The following is a 21256-nucleotide window of genomic DNA, read 5'->3' as shown; positions in this document are numbered from 1 at the left end:
TTGTTGGAGGAGAAATATTAGTGCGTCTGGCCTTGAGGGCAGCCGCCACCAGCTGTGTGAGTAACTACATCTTTGTGCCTTTACTCACCATACAAGCTTAGATGTACAGTTATGGTAAACAAAACATGTAAATACTTATATATAACGTTTGTATATAAAAGCAAAAACAGTATGGTGGGAGGAGAATGGGGGCAAGTCAGGTGAGGTGAGGTGAGGGAGGGAGTGGCAGCCAGTGGCGGGCTGCCACTGGCTGCCATTAAATAAATAAATAAATAAATATGTTTATTCAGGTAAGGTACATACATACAAGTGATGTTACATTAATGGATTGATATATAGATAGAGCTAGTACATACAATGCCTAAAGCCACTATTACGCAATGCGTTTCGGGCAAGAAAAACATTAATATCTAGAACTTAATACTAATTGAGCATAAAGAATAAAAAGTGTTGAAAACAAATACAAATAAAGATAAAAAAAAAAGGGGGAACATGACTGAAAAAGCAGCACAAATACAATAGGTTGACAAACAGTGTTGATTAAAAAAAAAAATAATAATAATAAAATAAAATAACAGACATGGGTTGACAATAAAGGAGTGAGGTGGGTTACAGGGAATTTATTAGGTAGTGTTTAGTTTTTATCTTAAACTGGTTGAGAGAGGTACAGTCTTTAACATGGTTGGGAAGGTCATTCCACATTCTGGGTCCCTTGATTTGTAGAGCATTTCTAGTTTGATTAAGTCGTACTCTAGGAATATCAAAACTGTATTTATTCCTGGTGTGGTGCTCATGGGTTCTGTTACAACCTTCAATGAAGCTTTTGAGGTCAGGATTGGCATTACAGTTCAGCGTTTTATATATGTATAATACACAAGAGAGAATGTGCAGTGACTTAATATCTAACATATTCAGAGATTTGAGTAAGCGTACCGAGTGATGTCTGGGGCCAGAGTTGGTTATTGTCCTAATAGCAGCTTTGTGTTGGGTAATGAGAGGACGTAAATGATTTTGGGTAGTAGAACCCCAAGCACAAATACCATAGTTGAGGTATGGATAGATGAGGGAGTAATAGAGAGTAACCAGGGCAGGGCGGGGTACATAATATCTGATCTTAGAAAGAATGCCAACAGTTTTTGAAACTTTTTTTGATATATTTAGAATGTGACCCTGGAAATTCAGCTTGTGGTCGATGAGAACGCCAAGGAATTTGCCATCTAATTTGTTACAAATTTGGGTATTGTTTATTTTGAGATTTATCTGATTAGAGGATTTATTGCCAAACAGAATATAAAACGTTTTGTCAATGTTAAGGGTGAGTTTGTTGGCAGTTAGCCAAAGATGGACTTTCTCTAGCTCAGTATTTACTGTGGCATTTAGAGCAAGGGGGTCAGGACTGGAGTAAATGAAGGTTGTGTCGTCAGCAAATAGAATTGGTTTGAGGTGTTGGGAGGCATTTGGAAGGTCATTAATGTAGATGAGAAAGAGGAGAGGGCCAAGTATGCTGCCCTGAGGAACACCAATGTTGATGGGTAGGGTGGGAGAAATTGTATTATTCACAGAAACATACTGGAGCCTGTCAGTAAGATAAGATTTGAGGTATTGCAGGGAGTGTCCTCTGACTCCATAATGATGTAATTTAAGAAGAAGATTTTGATGGTTGACAGTGTCAAAAGCCTTACGCAGGTCCACAAATAACCCAACAGCACTGCCACTCAGCATGCCAACTTTGTTGTCCGTTATGGTGAACACGAATGTAGATACTTATATATAACGTCTGTATATAGTGAATAAAAGCAAAAACAGTATGGTGGGAGAAGAATGTGGGAGAGTGAATGTTGAGGGAGTGAGTGGCTGGTTGGTGTGTGGCGGTCACTCCTCGTTACTTTTTGACTCATAATAGCAATTTGGTGGTTCGTTATGGTGAACAAAACATGCAGATACTTATATATAACCTGTGTATATAGTGTAATAACAGATAAAGTATTTGTTCACTGTTTGATGAACATAATTGAATCAACAATATGCACACCATATTTTTGAGTACAGCGATGATTCACTCATTTTTTTTTTATTATTTTTTTTTTTTTTTTTTTGAGATATATACAAGAGTTGTTACATTCTAGTACAGCCACTAGTACGCGTAGCGTTTCGGGCAGGTCCCTGCAATACGATTCCCTGCCGCGAAGTATCGTTTTTTCATCCAAGTACACATTTTACTGTTGCGTTAAACAGAGGCTACAGTTAAGGAATTGCGCCCAGTAAATCCTCCCCGGTCACGATACGAACCCATGACAGCGCTCGCGGAACGCCAGGCGAGTGTCTTACCACTACACCACGGAGACTGTAATTTAATATAAATATATGTAATATTATATAAATATATCACACTACACACTATTGAATATTACAGCAAAAAAACTACGAAATATCAATCAGAGACATTGAAATAATTAGGTAATTATCTCTTTGTGGCAACTCCGGCCTGACAGCTGTGCGAGCAACAGACCGCCTGGGATGCACGCTGAGTCAGCGCCTGTTTTTTGCTAGACTTCCCTGCCCTATAGTGGGCAATATATGCCACTTACGATTTTTTTTATTTTTCCCATGATCAGTGAACACAAATTAGCAGGTTTAGAAGATTTTTTTTTTTTATGCGCCTGTGACACATGCTAAATAGCCAGGCACCATACAAGGGTTAACGAGCAAAACCACATGGCGCTTCCTAGCGTTTCACGGGTTCTCGCAAATTCTCGGACGCCTCCGACGCCAGTGTTGTTGTATCTCACACGACAAGCATCCCTCTGGATTTATTTGCGCTTTTCTCTGTTTTTTGTGGTTTTGTGACTGCAATTTGTAACGCACGATGTCGCTAAAGCAGCTGCTTGCTAAAGACAGTGTTGGGAAAGGGAAGAAAGCGACAATTACTGTGGAAGTGAAGAAGGAAATCATAGCAAAGCACGAGCGTGGTGTGTGTGTGATTGATCTCGTCAGGGAGTATGGCAGGTCCTCATCAACGATTTGTACCATTCTGAAGAGGAAGGAACAATTTAAGACGCTTGAGGTGGCTAAAGGAGTTACCAAGGTTAACAAGAAACATCCAAAAATCCTAGAAGAGGTTGAAAAGCTACTGCTAGTCTGGATGAATGAAAGGCAATTACATGGCGATAGTGTGTCTGAAGCTCTTGTCTGTGCAAAGGCCAAGAAGTTGTATGTGGACCTTGTCAGGAAGACACCAGGTGCGTCGTCTGAAGAGGAGATATTTAAGGCAAGCCGTGGATGGTTTGAAAAATTTAGCTGCTGCTGAGAAATTTGTACTAGAGTTCCAGGAATTTGTTGCTTAAAAGGCATTCTTGCCCCAACAAGTTTTTAATTGTGACGAGACTGGCCTGTTTTGGAAGAAAATGACGAAGAGGACCTACATCGCAAAGGAGGAACAATCTTTGCCTGGCCACAAACCGATGAAGTATCGGCTTCCTCTGCGCCAATGCAAGTGGCGATTGCAGGGTCAAGCCACTGCTAGTCTACCACTCAGAAAATCCACGCATGTTCAAGGCATATAAAGTGTATAAGGCGCGACTGAATGTGATGTGGAGGTCCAATAAGAAATCCTGGGTCACGAGGATATTCTTCACTGAATGGGTCAATGATGTTTTTTGGCCCTTCAGTGAGGAAATATCTCGGAGAGAAGCAGTTGCCACTCAAGGCCTTGCTTGTGCTCGATAATGCTCCTGCACATCCTCCACAAATGCGAGATGAATTGTATCCCGAAAATCAGTTCATCACCAAGTTCCTTCCTCCCAATACCACTCTACTTCTCCAATCTATGGACCAGAAAGTCATTGCAAACTTTAAGAAACTCTACATGAAGGCCTTGTTGGAGAGATGTGTTGATGTGATTGACAATATAGAGCTGACCCTCAAAGAATTCTGGAAGAACCACTTTAATATCCTGGGTGCCTTACGTTTGATCGATAAGGCCTGGGAAGGAGTGACACAGAGGACCCTGAACTCTACATGGCGTAACCTGTGGCCTGAGGGTGTCCCTGAGCGAGACTTTGAAGATTTCGATCCTGCACCTACATCTGCACCTGTGGAAGACCCGGAAGTGCATCTAGTGGATGATATTATTGCTCTGGGGCAAACTTTGGGCCTGGAGTTGGATGCTGCTGATGTGCAGGAGTTAGTGGAGGAGCACAGTGAGGAACTGACCACTGAGGAACAACTGGAACTTCAGAAGGAGCTTAATCAAAAGGAGGCACAAGAGTTCTCATCAGGGGAGGAGGAGGAGGTACGGGAGGATGCTGCTGCCTCTTCAAGTGAGATCAGGGAAGTGTTGGGAATGTTTGAAAAGGTGATCGCATTCTTAGAAAAACATCACCCTGATCAAGCAGTGACAACCCGGTGTGTGAACATGTTTAATTACAATTTGCTGTCTCGTTTTAGGGATATCCTAAAACAAAGACAAAACCAATTGTCAATAGATACGTTCATTGCAAAAGTAGAGAAAAGAAGACCCAGTGATAGTGAACCACGACCCGGTCCCAGTGGGGTGAAATTCCCAAGTAGACAGAGCCCGCTCTGACTCAGAGGTGGATTCTCCTTCCACACCATAACCCCTCTCCTCCTTCCCACCTCCCCATCATCTCCCTCAAGTCAGTAACGACTCTTCATAAGGTAAAGTAAACATTAAAACAGTAAAACAAAACATTTATAATTACATGTGCAGTATTATATTTACATAAAAAAATGTCATACAAGTATGGATGCTTTTGGGAGAGGAACGGATTAAATTTACTTCCTTTATTTTAAATGGGGAAATTTGTTTCTTAGGGGGCATCTGACCGGAACTATGAGAGTTGTTGTAGGGTATTCATAATTTATTATCCTGATACATGTGAAAGGTGCTGCACCTAGGCCAAGTTTCAGCATCTCAGCCTAAATAGAGAAGGAGAAAAAAAAATATATATATACAATTTTTCAACAATGTTCAATTGCTTTCACAGCCCACAATTGTGAACCAAAATCATTTCTACGACACTCAGCTATGACCTTACTATATAATAAAGATTTGCTTGATTGATCATTATCCCAGATGTATTTAGTGCAATAATACAGATTTTTAAAAGTTTCCCAAAAACGTATGCAACAAAATGAAGTGTATCATTATTTATAAAATCAATAAATCTACGTAGATAAGAAAAAAATCATGTGTTTTTAGAGGCGTAAACTCTACATATAATGTGCAAGTTTCATGTAAATTGAATAATAAATAAAGGCTGTGAAGGCAGATCTAGTTGTAAAAGTTGGAGTTGCGTAACGCGCCGCGACAAGATACTCATACTCGCGGTCACTCGTGACTGCGTGATTTACGCATTGCGGCCAGCTCGTACCTTCTATGGAGAGCTCGCATGCATCTAGCTTTCAATGCTTTTCTCTTGTTCGTTTGGTAAGTCATATTGCAGTACAAATAGCAAAAATAGCATGAGTTCTGGGAGATATTGTGAGAGCGCGTCAGCGATACATCCACTCCCTAAGAGACACACACAGTGACTGAAGGGCTGAGCCACGTACCACCCTCTCTCTCACACGAGACTGTTGCCAATGAGCGAGTTTATATTCATTTTATGCATAACATGTTATTTTCAACGCTATTACGAAAAATAAGACTTCTACAACGTAAGATACAATACCCGGCGGCGCACCTACGCCGCGAGGACCAGATTCACGAAAGTTGCAGCGGGAAATTTGACTCTAATTACGTTATTTTTCAAGATAAAATAAAACGGTTTGCACCACAGTGTTGCCAGAACGTTGTAGTATTTTTCGTAATTTTTCGTAAATATTCCATTTTTCTTCGGATTTTCGGCAGTTGGCCCCTTAAGACGAGTTTTTCAGGTAACAAGCTCGGTGCCAGAACAGATTAAACTCGTTAATAGAGGTTCCACTGTGTGTGTGTATTATATATATATATATATATATATATATATATATATATATATATATATATATATATATATATATATATATATATATATATATATATATATGTCGTACCTAGTAGCCAGAACGCACTTCTCAGCCTACTATGCAAGGCCCAATTTGCTTAATAAGCCAAGTTTTCCTGAATTAATATATTTTCTCTAATTTTTTTCTTATGAAATGATAAAGCTGCCCATTTCATTATGTATGAGGTCATTTTTTTTTATTTGAGTTAAAATTAACGTAGATATATGACCGAACCTAACCAACCCTACCTAACCTAACCTAACCTATCTTTATAGGTTAGGTTAGGTTAGGTAGCCGAAAAAGTTAGGTTAGGTTAGGTAGGTTAGGTAGTCGAAAAACAATTAATTCATGAAAACATGGCTTATTAGGCAAATCGGGCCTTGCATAGTAGGCTGAGAAGAGCGTTCTGGCTACTAGGTACGACATACACACAGTGGCACCTCGACTTACGATTGTCCCTACTTACGATAATTTCGAGTTACGATGTAAATTTCATAAAAAAAAATGCGACTCGACATCCGATGGTGTCGTCGACTTACGATATTTGTTGGTACACGTTCGGGTTGACCGAGCGCGTGGTTCGCAGTCACGCGGCCGAACTGCCTCAGTTTACTACAGCTTACTTAGTGACGATCACGCCTATAAGAAATTTCGCTTTTGTGGTGATTTTTTTTGCATTTTGAACATTAAAGTAATTATTATATATCTCGCCATGAGTCCCAGGAAAGTCAGTGGTAAGGCTCAACATATGAGATCCCATGTGAGGAGGACCATAGAGCAGAGACAAGAGATCATTTGTAAATATGAAGATGGAGTGAAGGTTTTGGACTGGCTAGGCATACAACAAATCTCAGTCAACGATATCCACCATACTAGCTAAGAAAAAGGACATTATGGGTGCTAAAGTGGTGCATTATTACAGACAAATGTTAAAACGAAGGGAAAAACAAATGTCTCTTGACAAATTTGTAGTGAGACAAACAAGCAGTGAACCACAACCAGGTTCTAGTGGTATTCAGGCAAAACATAGGAGTGTACCCCAGAGAAAACATCACTGCCTGATGTGATAATGGAAGGGGACTCCCCTTCCAAACAGTAACAACTCTCCTCCTACCCCCTTATCACCATCTTCCATATGCCATCAAGAGCCCGCCATAAAAGGCTAAGACGTAGGTACCATATTGTAGTTAGAAAAAAAACATTGTATTCAGTATAAAATGTATTTGTATGTTAATATTTTGGAGGGTGGGGAACGGATTAATTCAAATCCCTTTATTTCTTATGGGAAAAATCGCTTCGACTTACGATCCGTCTCTGGGAACGGATTAGCATCGTAAGTCGAGGCCCCATTGTATATATATATATATATATGTCGTACCTTATAGCCAGAACGCACTTCTCGGCCTACTATGCAAGGCCCGATTTGCCTAATAAGCCAAGTTTTCATGAATTAATATATTTTCTCTAATTTTTTTCTTATGAAATGATAAAGCTACCCATTTCATTATGTATGAGGTCAATTTTTTTTTATTGGAGTTAAAATTAACGTAGATATATGACCGAACCTAACCAACCCTACCTAACCTAACCTAACCTAACCTATCTTTATAGGTTGAGTTAGGTTAGGTAGCTGAAAAAGTTAGGTTAGGTTAGGTAGTCGAAAAACAATTCATAAAAACTTGGCTTATTAGGCAAATCGGGCCTTGCATAGTAGGCCGAGAAGTGCGTTCTGGCTACTAGGTACGACATATATATATATATATATATATATATATATATATATATATATATATATATATATATATATATATTTCTTGACAGAATTAAGGTGCTTTTGTTGGTCAGATTCGTCTTGAGAGGACGGCTCTCACGACGGCGGCAGTGTGAAGACACGACATGGGACAACAACTAGACGTCGACACTTGCAGAAACTGCGTGACAGCAGACTCTGTAAACAGCAACGGACAAATGGGCGACGAAAACCAAAAAGCCAGAGCCCAAGCAGATTCCAAGGAGAAAGCAAGCACAGCTTGACGGCACGTGAGGTGAGAAGCAAAAAACAAAGACACCGCCTCTTCCAGAATCGGTGCAAAAGAACTTCAACAAGGCAGCCGACTCCCTAGCCACTGAGGAAAGTGCACCAGGCAAAGACCCAGCACCCATCGCCTCCACATCCTCCTCAAGCAAGTCCAAGGACAGCTCGAGAAGGGAAAAGAAATGCATGATCGAGGCCAAATGCCCCACAGGCGTGCAAATCCTCAGCAACCAAAGCAGATTAAAGGGTGAAAACCTGCTCGTGAAGCTGCACAATGCCAACATCCCAAGGAAACACAGGGACGAATAAGCACGTGTTAATGTGCTCAAACCCCCCCCCCCCCCCCCCGATAAACCTGTACCACAGTGGAAGCCTCCCGACAATCAAGTGTGCGGGGTCCGACAAAAGTCATGCCACGCTCCCAACAAAAAAAAAAAGGGCAGTCTGCTAACCAGGAAGACTCCAGTACCTCATAACGCACTCAACAGGTGAAGGTCGAACCAAACTCAAAAGAAGACGGACCCATCACCAAGGCGTAATCCGGGTCGAACAGGGGTCCTAGTCGCCCATTACCTTGTTAACGTTCCTGGCTCTAGTAGGGCGTGTGTCGCTTTGGATCGCAGGTTGCAGCCAGCTGTCCGAGACTTTGAGTCGAAACACAAGTGGCAGCCCCCTTCCCTGGTAAGTCCTTCTTCTCATTATTCATGGGTTAGGTAGCTCCTGGGAGCCATAGGGGCTCCCCACAGAAACCTAGCGTTGAATGTAATGAAACAGCATTTTCTGGGTAAGCCCTGAAGGATCCCCGGCACCCTGCCTTCCTACGGCGGTTTTTCGCATTGTTGTTTATGCTCAGCCTCAGAACTGAATGCTGTAGTGGTCGGTGCAGGGGGGGGGGCTGCTACACGGACGATCGATGTGACAGCATTAGTGACGTTTGCTTGTTTTAGTTTGGGAGTTTTGCCTATCTGTGGGGGTTAGTAGCATTTTTTACTGTGTGGTATTTGTTTTATTACACCCACCTTTCTGGGTGCCAGACCCCGGTCGATGGCAGACATGGAATGCTCCCAAATACATGGGAGGTTGCCATAGGCCATTGCTCCTCGTGCCTCTCTGAGGGGGGCCAGGTTCTACTGGAAGTCCCCAGTAGGCAAGAACTGAAATCGACTGATGCCAGCCTCCAGAACCTCCCAGTGAATTCAGTAGAGTTCCGGGTTGATTGGCTTTTGTCCTATCATTGCTGAGTGGTAAGGCAGGAGTCTGGGAATCACTAGAACGCCAGTTGAAGTCACTTCATTGCCCCAAAATGATTTTCTCACTGTAGTTGAGAATTATATATATTTCTCTATGTATAATCAGTGTTATTACAACAAAAATAGTATGTTAATTGTTCTAAGAATAAAATATTGTGCACATATTAATGACAATGTAAAATGTAATTGAAGGGGTCCTTTAAGGAAGGAATGTGTAAGTATTGATAACTGGTTTTAGCCACCACCATACATTAGACTCTAGGCTAGGCAAGAAAATGAACATTTATGCAGCACAACACGCTGAGCTTTGGTTAGGCAAGTCAAAATTATCCATTAATTGATTTTTTCAATTTTTTGCACAATGGCCTGGGAGTTAGGCAAAGAATTATCACCCACAGATGCCTTCCAATATATCACTAAAAATGGCCATGCAAACAACAAGTGTAGTGTATGCAAACCAGACAAGGCTTGCATGGGCTTACACACATTAGTACAAGACGTACCAAAGTGGGGTCTTATAAGCTGCTGTGTAAGGAGGGCACGAGCTTCTAAGCCATACCCTAGAGTACAAACTATCAAAACCCAGCCGTTACTGCATGAAATATAAAGGCAACTAGAGTGTGCTCTATAATAATCCTTATTGTCCAACATCAAACATCCGTACCTTGAACAGGAACACACTCCACACTCATAGGTGCCAAACAAGGTTAAAGTATACAACCAGGTAAAATTATAATGTTCTGCCATTATATAGGGTTTTATTTCTAGATTGTAAAGTTTCTTTACAAGTTAACTATTAAATAAAAGTAATATTTTCACAGAATATGTATTACTTTGAAGAGTGTTACTTTGAATACTGGTCCATCAAAAAACCAGCGTTGAATGTAATGAAACGCCATTTTCTGGGTGAGACCCGGAGGCTCCCCGGAGCTTTACCAGGCTCATATGCTAATGTCAGACTTTGGCATCAGTCATGTGTATGGAGTTCTAAGGCCTACCGAGGACCACGGCCAGAACCTGGCCCCCTCAGAGAGGCAAGGGGAGCAATGGCCTATAGAAACCCCCGAGTGGTTGGAAGCATTCTATGTCTGCCATCGACCGGGTCAAGCATCCAGAAAGGTAAGCATTCCAAAACAAACCCCTATTCTGGTGAAAATTGCTACCTAAAGCCGAACTAGTGGACAGAACTCCTCAACAGAAAACAAGCAAACTAGTATGACATCACACATCACCTCGCTGCTGTCTGCGCAGCTCCCACCTCCCCGGGAGGGGGAAGGGGAGCCCTAGACCTCCCACGCCGGCTATCCACCCATCAGTTCTGAGGCTGGATGTCAAAACACGCGAAAAACCGCCGACCGGAGGGAGGGAGGGTTGCCGGGGAGCCTCCGGGTCTCACCTAGAAAATGGCGTTTCATTACATTCAACGCTGGTTTTCTGGGGGAAGCCCCGTCGGCTCCCCAGAGCTAACTACCCACAGAGGAAGGTCAAAGGGAAGGAACCGGGAGGAGAACACCACTCACCCCCCATGGAAGCGAGACAACTGGCAGCAAACGCCAACCCAAGGCGCCACAGCCCCAAAAAGTCCCCGGGAACAACACGAGAACAACGAGCAGCAAGGCCCCCATATGAACACCAAAGATCCATGCCTGAAAGACTGCTAGGACACGTCGCCCAGACGGCAGCGAGAGCAGCGAAGCCACGAAAGCCACAGGCATGAGGGAAGAACACAGGCAGCTGAGCCGCAAGAACACGGCTGACAACCCGGGACACCATCATCTGCGAACCGGGAAGAACAGAACCGAATCAATGCAAAACGCACTCCGGACACAGACGCTGTGGCATGCAAACAACAGCGGAGGGCCGCCACTGAACACAAAACAGGACACGCCCCCGGCCCGACCAACGAAGCACCAAACCATGGACCCCTCCAGAACGCAGCAGCCCCACCCTGCGCCAGAAAAAACGCTATGCCCGAAACGCTTTGAATAATAGTGGCTTTAGGCATTGTATGTACTAGCTATACCTATAAGTTAAACAATCCTTGTAAATATTTATTGTATGTATGTACCTTACCTAAATAAAATTGTATTGTATTGTATTGTAAAAGATGGAGACTGCTGCCACCGAACAACCAAAACGCTAAAACCGAAGGAGCAAGAAAACTCAGCGACCCGACCCCCAGAGGCAAATGCCAAAAAGGAAAAAGTCCCGACGAAAAAACAAACCGGAACCGAAGGGGCACTACCAACCGAGGAGAAGACAAAGCACGCTGACCAGAGACCAGGATGGTGCAAGCGGCCCACGAACAGGCCGGAGGTGAAACGACGCACGAGACAGCTTACTAATGGTGCAGAAGCAACACCAAGACCAAAAGCAAGCCGAAGCGGCTCCGCCAGCGCCGCACAAAAAGAGGCGACAGTATGTGGCAAGACGACGGCCCACAACCCCCACCAGAAAACCAAACCGACGCTAACAAGAGTAATCACCTAAGAAGGGGCAGGAAAAGGAAGGGCCGCCAAAATACCCCATACTGCCGCCAAGAGAAGTACACAGGTGGGACACCAACCACGAAGCCACCCGACCACCAACCGGAGGCGAGACCGCGAGGCAGAATGTAAGCAGCCCCGACAAGGCCCCTCCGAGCCCAGGAAAAGGCAGAGCCGCAAGAAGATCTCGGGCACGACCACCGAAACCCAGGCGGCACAAGGAGATGGAACGTCTGCCGAACAGAAAAACTCTCCAAAGCAAGCAAGCCCGCCAGGAGTTCAGAAACGACGGGTCCGACGCGAGACATCGCAAGACCCCGAAAACCCAACCGACAGGGCAAGCTAGGAAACCAAAGAAGGCTGAAGGGTTGCTGCCAGAAACAGTACCCGAACCAAGGGGTACGAGCAACTGTCACAGACCGAGACAAAAAAGCATGCCACAGGACACAGACTGAAAAACGCCTAAGAAGCCAAGGAACACACGCAGAACACCTCCTGCGGCAGAGGAGGAAACAAGGGAACGCACAAGGAAATGAAGCGGTGGAAACCGACCACACCCCTCAACATAGCAGCAAGTGCAGGCAAAATCGACCAAAGGAGATGCCAGGAAAACGACTGGGGAGAGGCAGGACGAAAGAGTAGTAACACAAAAACCCCAGGAAAACAACCAGGGGTGGACAATCAGGCAGGAACAGAAAAACCACACGCACATGAGAGGGCCAAACCAGGGACCCGAAGACCACGAAAAACAACAAGCAAACCACCCAGACGCAAACCTTAGGCGCAAAACAGCAGCAAAGTGCCACACCACAACCGGACAAGGAACATGGACACGCCACCATGAAACACGGTACCAATACACACATGCAGTAGCAGCAACAGGCACCACCGCGACATGCAACGTGTAAATAACAACTCGCTTCTGCAAAGGCAGAGAACGGAGCAGGCAGACCCCAGACAGGGCCAACGGAGACACGACAGAACCCAGCAGGCCCAGAAACCTGCACACCAGGCGACCGACGGCGTAGAAACCCCACTCGATATCTGCTGGATGGGGTACTGGGAGCTCATTTACACCCCAAGCCCGGCCCGAGGCCAGGCTAGACCGGCCAGAGGGTGGCCCACCAGGCAGCTGCTTGGAGCGGCCTGCAGGCTCACATACCCCTCACAACCAGGATGGGCCGGAACTTCTATTCGAAAACAGGCTAGTGTGCCCCGAAAGTCCATGGACGTACCAGCAATAAGGCGTATGCTCGCATGTAGGTCGTGTAACAACCGCAGACCTCTGATGGTTATACAGTGTCCCCCAATTGTGCCTATAGCACCACTGCACTCCACTGGTACTATCCCGCAAGTTCTACCAGATAGGCGGGACCCAAGAGCCAGAGCTCAAACCCTGCAAGCACACCCAGGAGCCTTACCAGGTGAGTACAGAACCAACACCACAACCCCCACACCTCATAACACGAAAAAAGGTGGGTCCTCTGAATGACTCTAGCATGGGTTGGACATGCACATGAGTGGGACAGGAAGGGTTAAAAAAAAAAAAAAGGGACAGTCACTGGTGTGCGAACGGTCTCAGTCGTACAAAAAAAATATACCTAAATAAAGACAGGTATATAAACAACATCGCATCCAGCGCCTGGCCAAAAGACACCAGACCGCAGAAACTCACCTGGTGAACGGTGGCACGAATGTGCACAGACTCAACCGTGCCCAGAAGAACCTGGGAGCACCGCCAGGTGAAGACGCCAGAGCCGGACCCGCAGGAGAGCAGGGTAGAGGCGAAGGAGGCGGCCCACACCCGTGACACAGGGCAAACCTCAGCGGACTCCCCACAACTGGAAACCAGGCCACCCCCGGAGCGAAGGGGCACATACTGCAGCAAGGAAGAAGAGTGAGAGGCGAAGCACTTGAGCAAAAAAAGGCGCCAAACACCAGCACTGAAACACACCGCCCAGACCAAAACAAACTCCACGGCACATGCCCATGACACGCTGGCACATGCCCATGACACGCTGGCCAAACCGCACAACCCTCTCTGCGGGAAGGCGCCAACCAGGACTACTGCACTAGAAAAGTAGCCAAAAGAGGAAGCAGGAACAATAAAACCGGCCTACGAAGCGAAGACAGAGCCCAAAAAGGTACCCAACCGGGCCACAAGTAGCCCAACCGGGCCACAAGTAGCCCAACCGGGCCACAAGTAGCCCAACCGGGCCAAAAGTAGCCCATACCGGGCCACTGGCCACAAGCAGCTCAACCGCAAGTAGCCCAAAACGGCGACAAGGACGAGGAGCCGTCAGACGTTCCAATAACGCGGGAAGTAGCGAAAACCTTCCCGAACCCTCGAGAACACAGAAGCCAACACGAGTTCCGAAGGAACACAAAGGCGCAGGCGCACCCGAGACCAGAAGACACGTAGAACCCCAAGAACGGGGAAACATGACGAAGTAAGTAAGTAATTATCAAAAGAAGGCACCAAACCGGGAAGGCTATGTAGCACCATCAAATGCGAAAAATAATCAGAGGGCGCTAAATATCACCAAGGATGCCAATACGAGAACAAAAACGCATAAGGCAAACGATATCAAAAGTATCCGAGTCACCAAGAATTCTATTGAGGGACAGGTGACCACGAGGGGCGGTCGGAAAGCAAGACACACGCTCGTCCTGGAAGTCAGGACATTCAAGAAGGACATGCACGACCGTAAGAGGGACAATGCAACTAGGACAATAAGGAGCAGGGCGGAGCTCCATCAAGTGACCATGGGTTAAGCGAGTATGGCCAATACGCAACCTCGCCAGAGCTGTTTCCCACCGCCGGTTACGGTGGAAGGAGGACGGCCACGAGGAAACACAACATTTCAGAGTACGTAGTTTGTTACCAGTAACAGACGACCAAGAAGCCTGCCAACGGGTAAGGACGGAGGAATGGATAACCGGGTAAAAGTCGGAATATGGAATACCTTTACGAGAGATGGGACAAGAGCGGACAGCTTCCTTGGCGGCAGCATCCGCACGCTCATTTAAAGACACACCAATATGGCTGGGAACCCAACAAAACTCAACCGACTTAAATTTACTGTGAACAAGAAACAGCCAATGCTGGATCTCGACAACTACTGGATGAACCGGATTAAAGGACCCGAGAGCCATGAGGGCACTACGAGAGTCAACAACAACTACAAAGGAAGACTGACAACGAGAAAGCAGGAGACGAAGAGCATAGAGAATAGCATAAAGCTCTGCTGTAAAGATGCTAGTCTCCGGAGGTAAGCAACACATAAGTGCGATCAGGAAAAACAACAGAGTAGCCAACACCATCCGCAGACTTACACCCATCAGTGAAGACAGAAACGGAGCGGGAGTGAGAAGAAAAGTGCTCGAGGAAAAGGCGTTTTAGAACCGTAGGAGGGGTAAAAGCTTTAGTGATACGGGTCAAGGATGTACAAAACTGCGGAAGAGGGACTCTCCACGGGGGCAAAGAAGGAACAACACGAGGAGAAACATCAGAAATACGAACGGAAAGAGAACCCTGTAGGCGAGATAACCGGACAGAAAGAGGGAGGTGGTGAAGAGGAACAGGAACCGCAGGAGGGGTAAAAGTTAAAGCACGACAGAGGCGAGAGGAAGGATGTTGCAAGGACCGCGCAAGATAGCGAAGACAGTAGCGATCATGGCGGTCCTGGAGAGACAGGAAGCCAGTGTCAACATACAAGCTAAGGATGGGAGTCGAACGAAAGGCACCAGAACTGAGGCACAACCCAGTATGGTGCAAAGCATCAAGACGGCGAAGAGTAGAAGGAGAAGCAGACGAGTAAGCAGGGCAACCATAATCGAGCTTAGACAGGACGAGAGAGGAATGTAAAGCAAGGAGAGTGCGCCTACCTGCCCCCCAAGAAGTATGGGACAAGACCCGAAGGAGGGTAAGGGCCTTAGAGCACTCAACACGGAGGTAAGAGATATGGTGAGACCAAGACAAACGAGTGTCAAGGAATAACCCCAAAAGCTTCGCAGAATCTTTGTATTCAAGGGGATGACCACAAAGTGACAAAGAGGGACGAAGAACAACCCGTTTCCGCGTAAAAGTCATGGCAAAAGTCTTAGAAGTAGAGAACTTGAAGCCATGATCGGTGGCCCAAGAGGACACGGCATCAATTGCAAGTTGAAGCCGGCGCTGAAGGAGAGGCGAATCATCACCCTGACAGCAAAGGGTAAGATCATCGACATAGAGAGCAGAGAAGACACCAGAAGGAAGAGAGGAAAGAAAACCATTGAGGGCAACCAGAAAAATAGTAGTGCTCAGAACACTACCCTGGGGCACACCTTCGTATTGCCGAAAAGAGGCAGAGAGAGCGGTACCAAGGCGCACCCGAAAGGAACGACGAGAGAGGAAGCTGCGGAGAAAGAGAGGGAGATGACCACGAAGGCCAAAAGAATGAAGTTGAGATAGGATATGATAACACCAAGTGGTGTCGTAAGCCTTTTCCAGGTCAAAAAGGACGGCAACAACGGAGGTCTTCGCAGCAAAAGCAGTACGAATATAGACCTCCAAGTTCACCAGGACATCTGTCGTGCTGCGGCACTTGCGGAAACCAAATTGAGAAGGGGAGAGGAGGTGATGGTGTTCCAGGAACCACATCAGACGAACGTTAACCATACGTTCAAAGAGTTTGCAGACACAACTTGTGAGAGCAATAGGGCGAAAGTCCTTAGGGGAAGTACCCAGAGACCCCGGTTTGCGAACAGGGAGGACAACGGCATCGAGCCAGTCCTCAGGGACTGACGACGACTCCCAGATCCGATTATACAGACTCAGTAAATACTGAGACGTGCTCGGAGGGAGATGGCGAAGCATCTCATAATGAATACCATCGGAGCCCGCCGCCGTAGAACCGCAGAGGGCCAGGGCAGAACGAAGTTCAGAGAGAGAGAAGGGATCATTATAGGGAAGCTGAAGATGAGTGCAGAAATCTAAAGGACGAGACTCAAGGACAGGTTTACGAAGAAGGAAAGATTGGGGAAGATGAAGACCAGAGCTAACAGAAGAAAAGTGGGAACCCAGTTCGGAAGCGACCTGCAACGGGTCCGCCACAAGAGTATCATGGAGGTGAAGGACCGGTGAAACATCGGGAACGAACTTACCCGCTATCTTGCGGATACACTTCCAGATCTGGGCCAGAGGGGTTTCGGACGTAATTGTTGAGACATAAGATGCCCAACATTCACGTTTAGCCGTACGGATGGCCCTACGGGCCACCGCACTCGCTTTCCGAAAGAAAAGAAAAGAAACGGTCGTCTGTCTACGTCGGTGCCTCTTCCAGGCTGCACGCTTACAGCGGACAGCCCGAGCACAGTCCACATTCCACCAGGGAACGCACTTCCGCGGACCCCGAGAGGAAGAGCGAGGAATAGAGCGGAGGGCAGCGTTGAAGACAGCGTCATGAAAAAGGAGGAGAGCGCGAGAGAGAGGCAGAAGGGAGAGGTCAGAGAGAGCAGCACTGAGGGTAAACAGGGTCCAGTCTGCCTTAGCAAACTGCCACCTAGGGAAAGAGAGGGAAGGGCGAAAAGAGAAAAAGGAAACAAGGATGGGGAAATGATCACTTCCATGGAGGTCATCAAGAACCTGCCACGTGAAATCTAAGTAAAGAGAAGAAGAGCAGAGAGAAAGATCAAGACAAGAAAGGGTGCGAGTCCGAGAGTCCAAATGAGTGGGCTCACCAGAATTCAGAAGAGACAGGGAAGAAGAGAGGAGAAACGGCTCAAGGAGGCGACCCCGGGTAATCGTCAGAACGTCACCCCAAAGGGAATGACGACAATTGAAGTCACCCAGCAGGAGCACAGGCTCCGGCAAGGAGTCTAGGTGGTGTTTCAAATCAGGAAGAGAGAGCGGGACACTCGGGGGGAGATAAATGGAACAAACTGTGTACCATTTCCCCACAAAGATACGAGCAGCAGAACAATGGAGAGGCGAAGGAAAAAGTAAAGGAACAAAGGGAACATCAGCACGAATCAAGAGAGCTGAAGAATTAGAAGCCCCAGCAATGGCTGGGGGGGGGGAGAGAAAGGAATAGCCACGAAAACGACCAGGACGAGCACCAAGCATCGGCTCCTGGAGACAGACACAAAGGGGCGAAAACCGCGAAATCAGAAGTTGGAGTTCGAGGAAATTGGCGTAATAACCTCGAACGTTCCATTGAAGAATGGACAACGACGAGAAGAGAAAGGACAAAAACAGAGAACAAGGAAGAAACAAAGGCGAAAGAGCAACAGAGCACGTTAAAGAATATCAGGGTCAGGATCAGGGTCAGCAAAGTCAGGGTTAGGGGGCATGGGTAAACTGAGCAAAGACGGAGGGAAGGAAACGGGAGAACAGATCAGAGGTGGGCGGGCGGGGTCCGGAGGAGGAAGAGGAGGAGACAACGGAGAGGAGCAGTCAAGGACAGCAGCAGGAAGAGGGGGAGTAGAAAGAGGGGAGCGCACCCCAGCAAGAGCAGTAACCGAAAGGGAAGCAGGGGCCAAAGAAACTTCCATAGCAGGAACAGGGGGTGCAATCACTGAAACGGGAGGGGAAGGAGCAACAGAGCCAGAAGTAGGAGCTGAGGAAGAAAGCGAAGCCTTCTTACCCGCCGGGAAGGAGGAAGGAGAGGAGCCAGGCTTACGCTTCTGACTTAAAGAGACTGGTGTCCCAGCAACTACGTACCGGGCAACGGATTCTAGTGTCTCAACAGGAGAAGCTGAACGAGAGCACACACGACGGCCGTTAGGAGAGCGATGGACATCCGCCTGCACCGACAGGCGGCGGGGAGAGCCGATAGATGGAGGAAGAGGATGGGAAGGAGGATCGGAGGGGGACGAGGAAGAAGACACAGGAGACATGACAGACCGGGTAGGAAGAAGGGGAACCCCAGACAGAGGACCAGGAGGGGGACCCCTCGGGACAGAACACAAAGGGACAGAGGAGGGTGCAGTAGGCGTATCAGGGTCCAAGGCCCGGAAACGGTTGTGAGTCTGAGGAAGGGGGGAAGGACGAGGAGAGGAAGAGCGCAACACGCGAGCATAAGAGATATTAGCATAAGGCGGGAGCCGGCGAACCTGGCGCCTCGCCTCAGGAAAAGATAAACGCTCCTGGTGCTTCAGGTTGAGGACGGCTGCCTCAAGCTTGTAATGGACACAGGCACGGGAAAAGGTAGGATGGGCCTCACCGCAGTTAAGGCAGCGAGCTTGGGGAGAAGTGCACTTCGACTTAAGAGTGACCTTCACCCCCACACAAAGGACAGAGAGAGACAGTCCCAGAGCAGCGAAGGGCACCATGCCCAAACCTCCAGCACTTGTTACAAAGTCGAGGAGAAGGAATATACTCCTGGACAGAGCACCTAGCACCAGCAAGAATGACCGAGGATGGAAGGGTCCTACCATCAAAGGTGATCTTCACAACGCGAAGGGGTTGACGGCGACGACCACGAGGGGGACGAGTAAACGAATCAACCTGGAGGACAGAATGGCCTTGGGCATCAAGGATATGCCGAATATCATCGTGGCAATCCTGCAGATTCCGAACACCGGTTGCAACATGGGGTGGGAGGAGAATAGTGCCAACACTGGCATTCATCTGAACGTTCTTGAAGACCCGAACAGGGATCTCGCCAAGGCAAGATAAGGCAGCCAAGCGGGAAGCTGCATCCTGAGAAGGAGCAGCAACGACACGTGTACCGAGACGAGTGGGGTTTAAAGTGACAGACGCATCCACGGAATCAACAAGATGCCGATGGAGGGAGAAATCATCAGGAGGCGCAGAATCAAGAGGGAGGAGATCAAAGTATTTGGCCCATGAAGCTGGACCAAACAAAGCCTGATACGCATCAGCACGGGAAGGAATCGAGCGAGTGCGGCTGGGGCGCGAACGGCGTTGAGAACCCCTAGAGAGAGAGGGGTCAAAAGGCGCAGTAGTCACAACGAGAGACTTAGCCGCACCAGGGGACGAAGTGGTCACCACCGGGGGCTGGAGGCTCGACCCAACCACAGAGGAGAGAGGGGAGCTGGGGGAAGAAGTCAGGACGGTCAAAGGAGGAGTAAGGTCGGGGCCCAACGCAGCGGGAGCTACAGAGCCTGGTCTTCCAATACAGGCCGACTCGGGGGCTTGGTCGCCCACCCCACGAGCCCGAGAGGGTACAACGGAAACATTCAATGACATAGAAACGAAGAGAAAAATTCATCAACGAATGTGCCCCTATACCCACCATGGAGCCACAATTAGAGGCAGGACACCCAACAGGAAGCTCTCGCCGATCATGCCGGGGCCCCCTAGGGGTACGTCGTGAGTATACGCCCCACAAACGCCACCTTAAGAACCGTCAGTCCGTCGAGATCGGGTTCAGCGACGAAGGGGGGATTGACAATAAAAGGTTCCCCTCGCTCGAGACGTTGGGTACTACAGTTCTACGGGTGCAAGAGTATGCCTCCTCAAGCACCCGGGCGTCAAAATAGAAGAAGTCCAAAGAAATAATCCAAAACAAGCAAAAGGTCGGCAGGAAACGACAAGCAGATAGAAGAGGGGGGAGAAAAACGAAACATAAGGAAAAGGAAAAGTGATCCGGCACAATTCGAGAAGACAGCAGCAGGAGTGCAAGGCCAGAAAAGGACAGAGGACTGCCCCATGGAGCATCACACTCCAGCAGCCGTCCACCAAGCCCCCTCACGACGCCAACGGGCCGGATGGGGAGGGGGAAACATGACGAAAACACCGTCCCAAAAAAAGGGTGGGAGGAAACATCTACCCACAGGACGGAACCAACTGACTCAAAGGCCAAGGAACCGAGCCCGGGGAGGGGTCGACGCCCAACAACACGTACGGCGAGTGGGGAGGAAAGACCCCACTCCGCATAACCACAAGCCCCACCTAGAGGGGGATAAAAACCCCTACGGGGTCCTACGGGGCCAAGGCCCCCCAAGTCAGCCCCTCCCCAGCCCCGGGAACCTACACGACAGGCCCCGGGGCCGAGCCATTCCCCCAAAGCCCCGGCCGTACCAGAAAACCGGGGCAGCCGCGAAAACACTAAGGAAGGGAGCCCACTGGCAGACTCTTACAACACGGCTGGAGGAACAGGTTCAAATGCCCCCGTCACTACCCCGGAAGGGGAATTCCCCGAGACTGCCCGAGTCTCAACACTATCAAACCCTGCCCGAACTTACAGACGGTAAGGAACCGGATGCAGGCAGGAAGGGGGATCCAGGGGAAAGACAAGGGGGCGTAGATGGAACCGAAGCAACCAACACCCCAAAGTCCCAACACGAACCAAAACGGGGCAGCCCCGGGGCTCCCAGGGAGTAAACCACGAGAGCGTTGCCACCACCAAGGCTCAAAGTGCAACGCCCCTACTGCCCGCACCCGCTTAGTCAGCACACCAGGGTAACCGAGCCACAACGAGCAACCAAACTCGCAGGACTCCGGGTCGAAGGTGTCACCAACCCCACAG

The 21256-nt window shown here is 47.9% G+C and overlaps 1 protein-coding gene and 1 long non-coding RNA gene across 2 annotated transcripts; one reads left to right on the top strand and one right to left on the bottom strand.

Annotated features, from left to right (window-relative positions):
* Positions 1-2866: 2866 nt before the first annotated feature.
* Positions 2867-4457, top strand: LOC138373073 (tigger transposable element-derived protein 1-like). The gene is made up of 3 exons (XM_069339099.1): positions 2867-3239; positions 3669-4319; positions 4447-4457. The coding sequence occupies exons 1-3, from the start codon at positions 2867-2869 to the stop codon at positions 4455-4457; spliced, it is 1035 nt and encodes a 344-aa protein (XP_069195200.1).
* Positions 4458-4696: 239 nt separating this feature from the next.
* LOC138373275 (uncharacterized) lies at positions 4697-5936 on the bottom strand. The gene is made up of 2 exons (XR_011231098.1): positions 5394-5936; positions 4697-4938 (listed from the first exon to the last, which is right to left on the bottom strand). It is a non-coding gene; the product is annotated as an uncharacterized lncRNA (long non-coding RNA).
* Positions 5937-21256: the final 15320 nt, after the last annotated feature.

Source organism: Procambarus clarkii, chromosome 41 (assembly GCF_040958095.1).
Source record: "Procambarus clarkii isolate CNS0578487 chromosome 41, FALCON_Pclarkii_2.0, whole genome shotgun sequence".
In the NCBI taxonomy this organism is placed as follows: domain Eukaryota; kingdom Metazoa; phylum Arthropoda; class Malacostraca; order Decapoda; family Cambaridae; genus Procambarus; species Procambarus clarkii.
This window is presented reverse-complemented; position numbering and strand designations above follow the sequence as displayed.

What these genes read in the sequence shown, in the direction of transcription:
- LOC138373073 (XM_069339099.1), top strand. Translation starts at nt 2,867, where the DNA reads ATGTCGCTAAAGCAGCTGCTTGCTAAAGACAGTGTTGGGAAAGGGAAG. An exon ending in CCTTGTCAGGAAGACACCAG is followed by an intron (nt 3,240 to 3,668) that starts GTGCGTCGTCTG and finishes TTGGCCCTTCAG; the next exon opens with TGAGGAAATATCTCGGAGAG.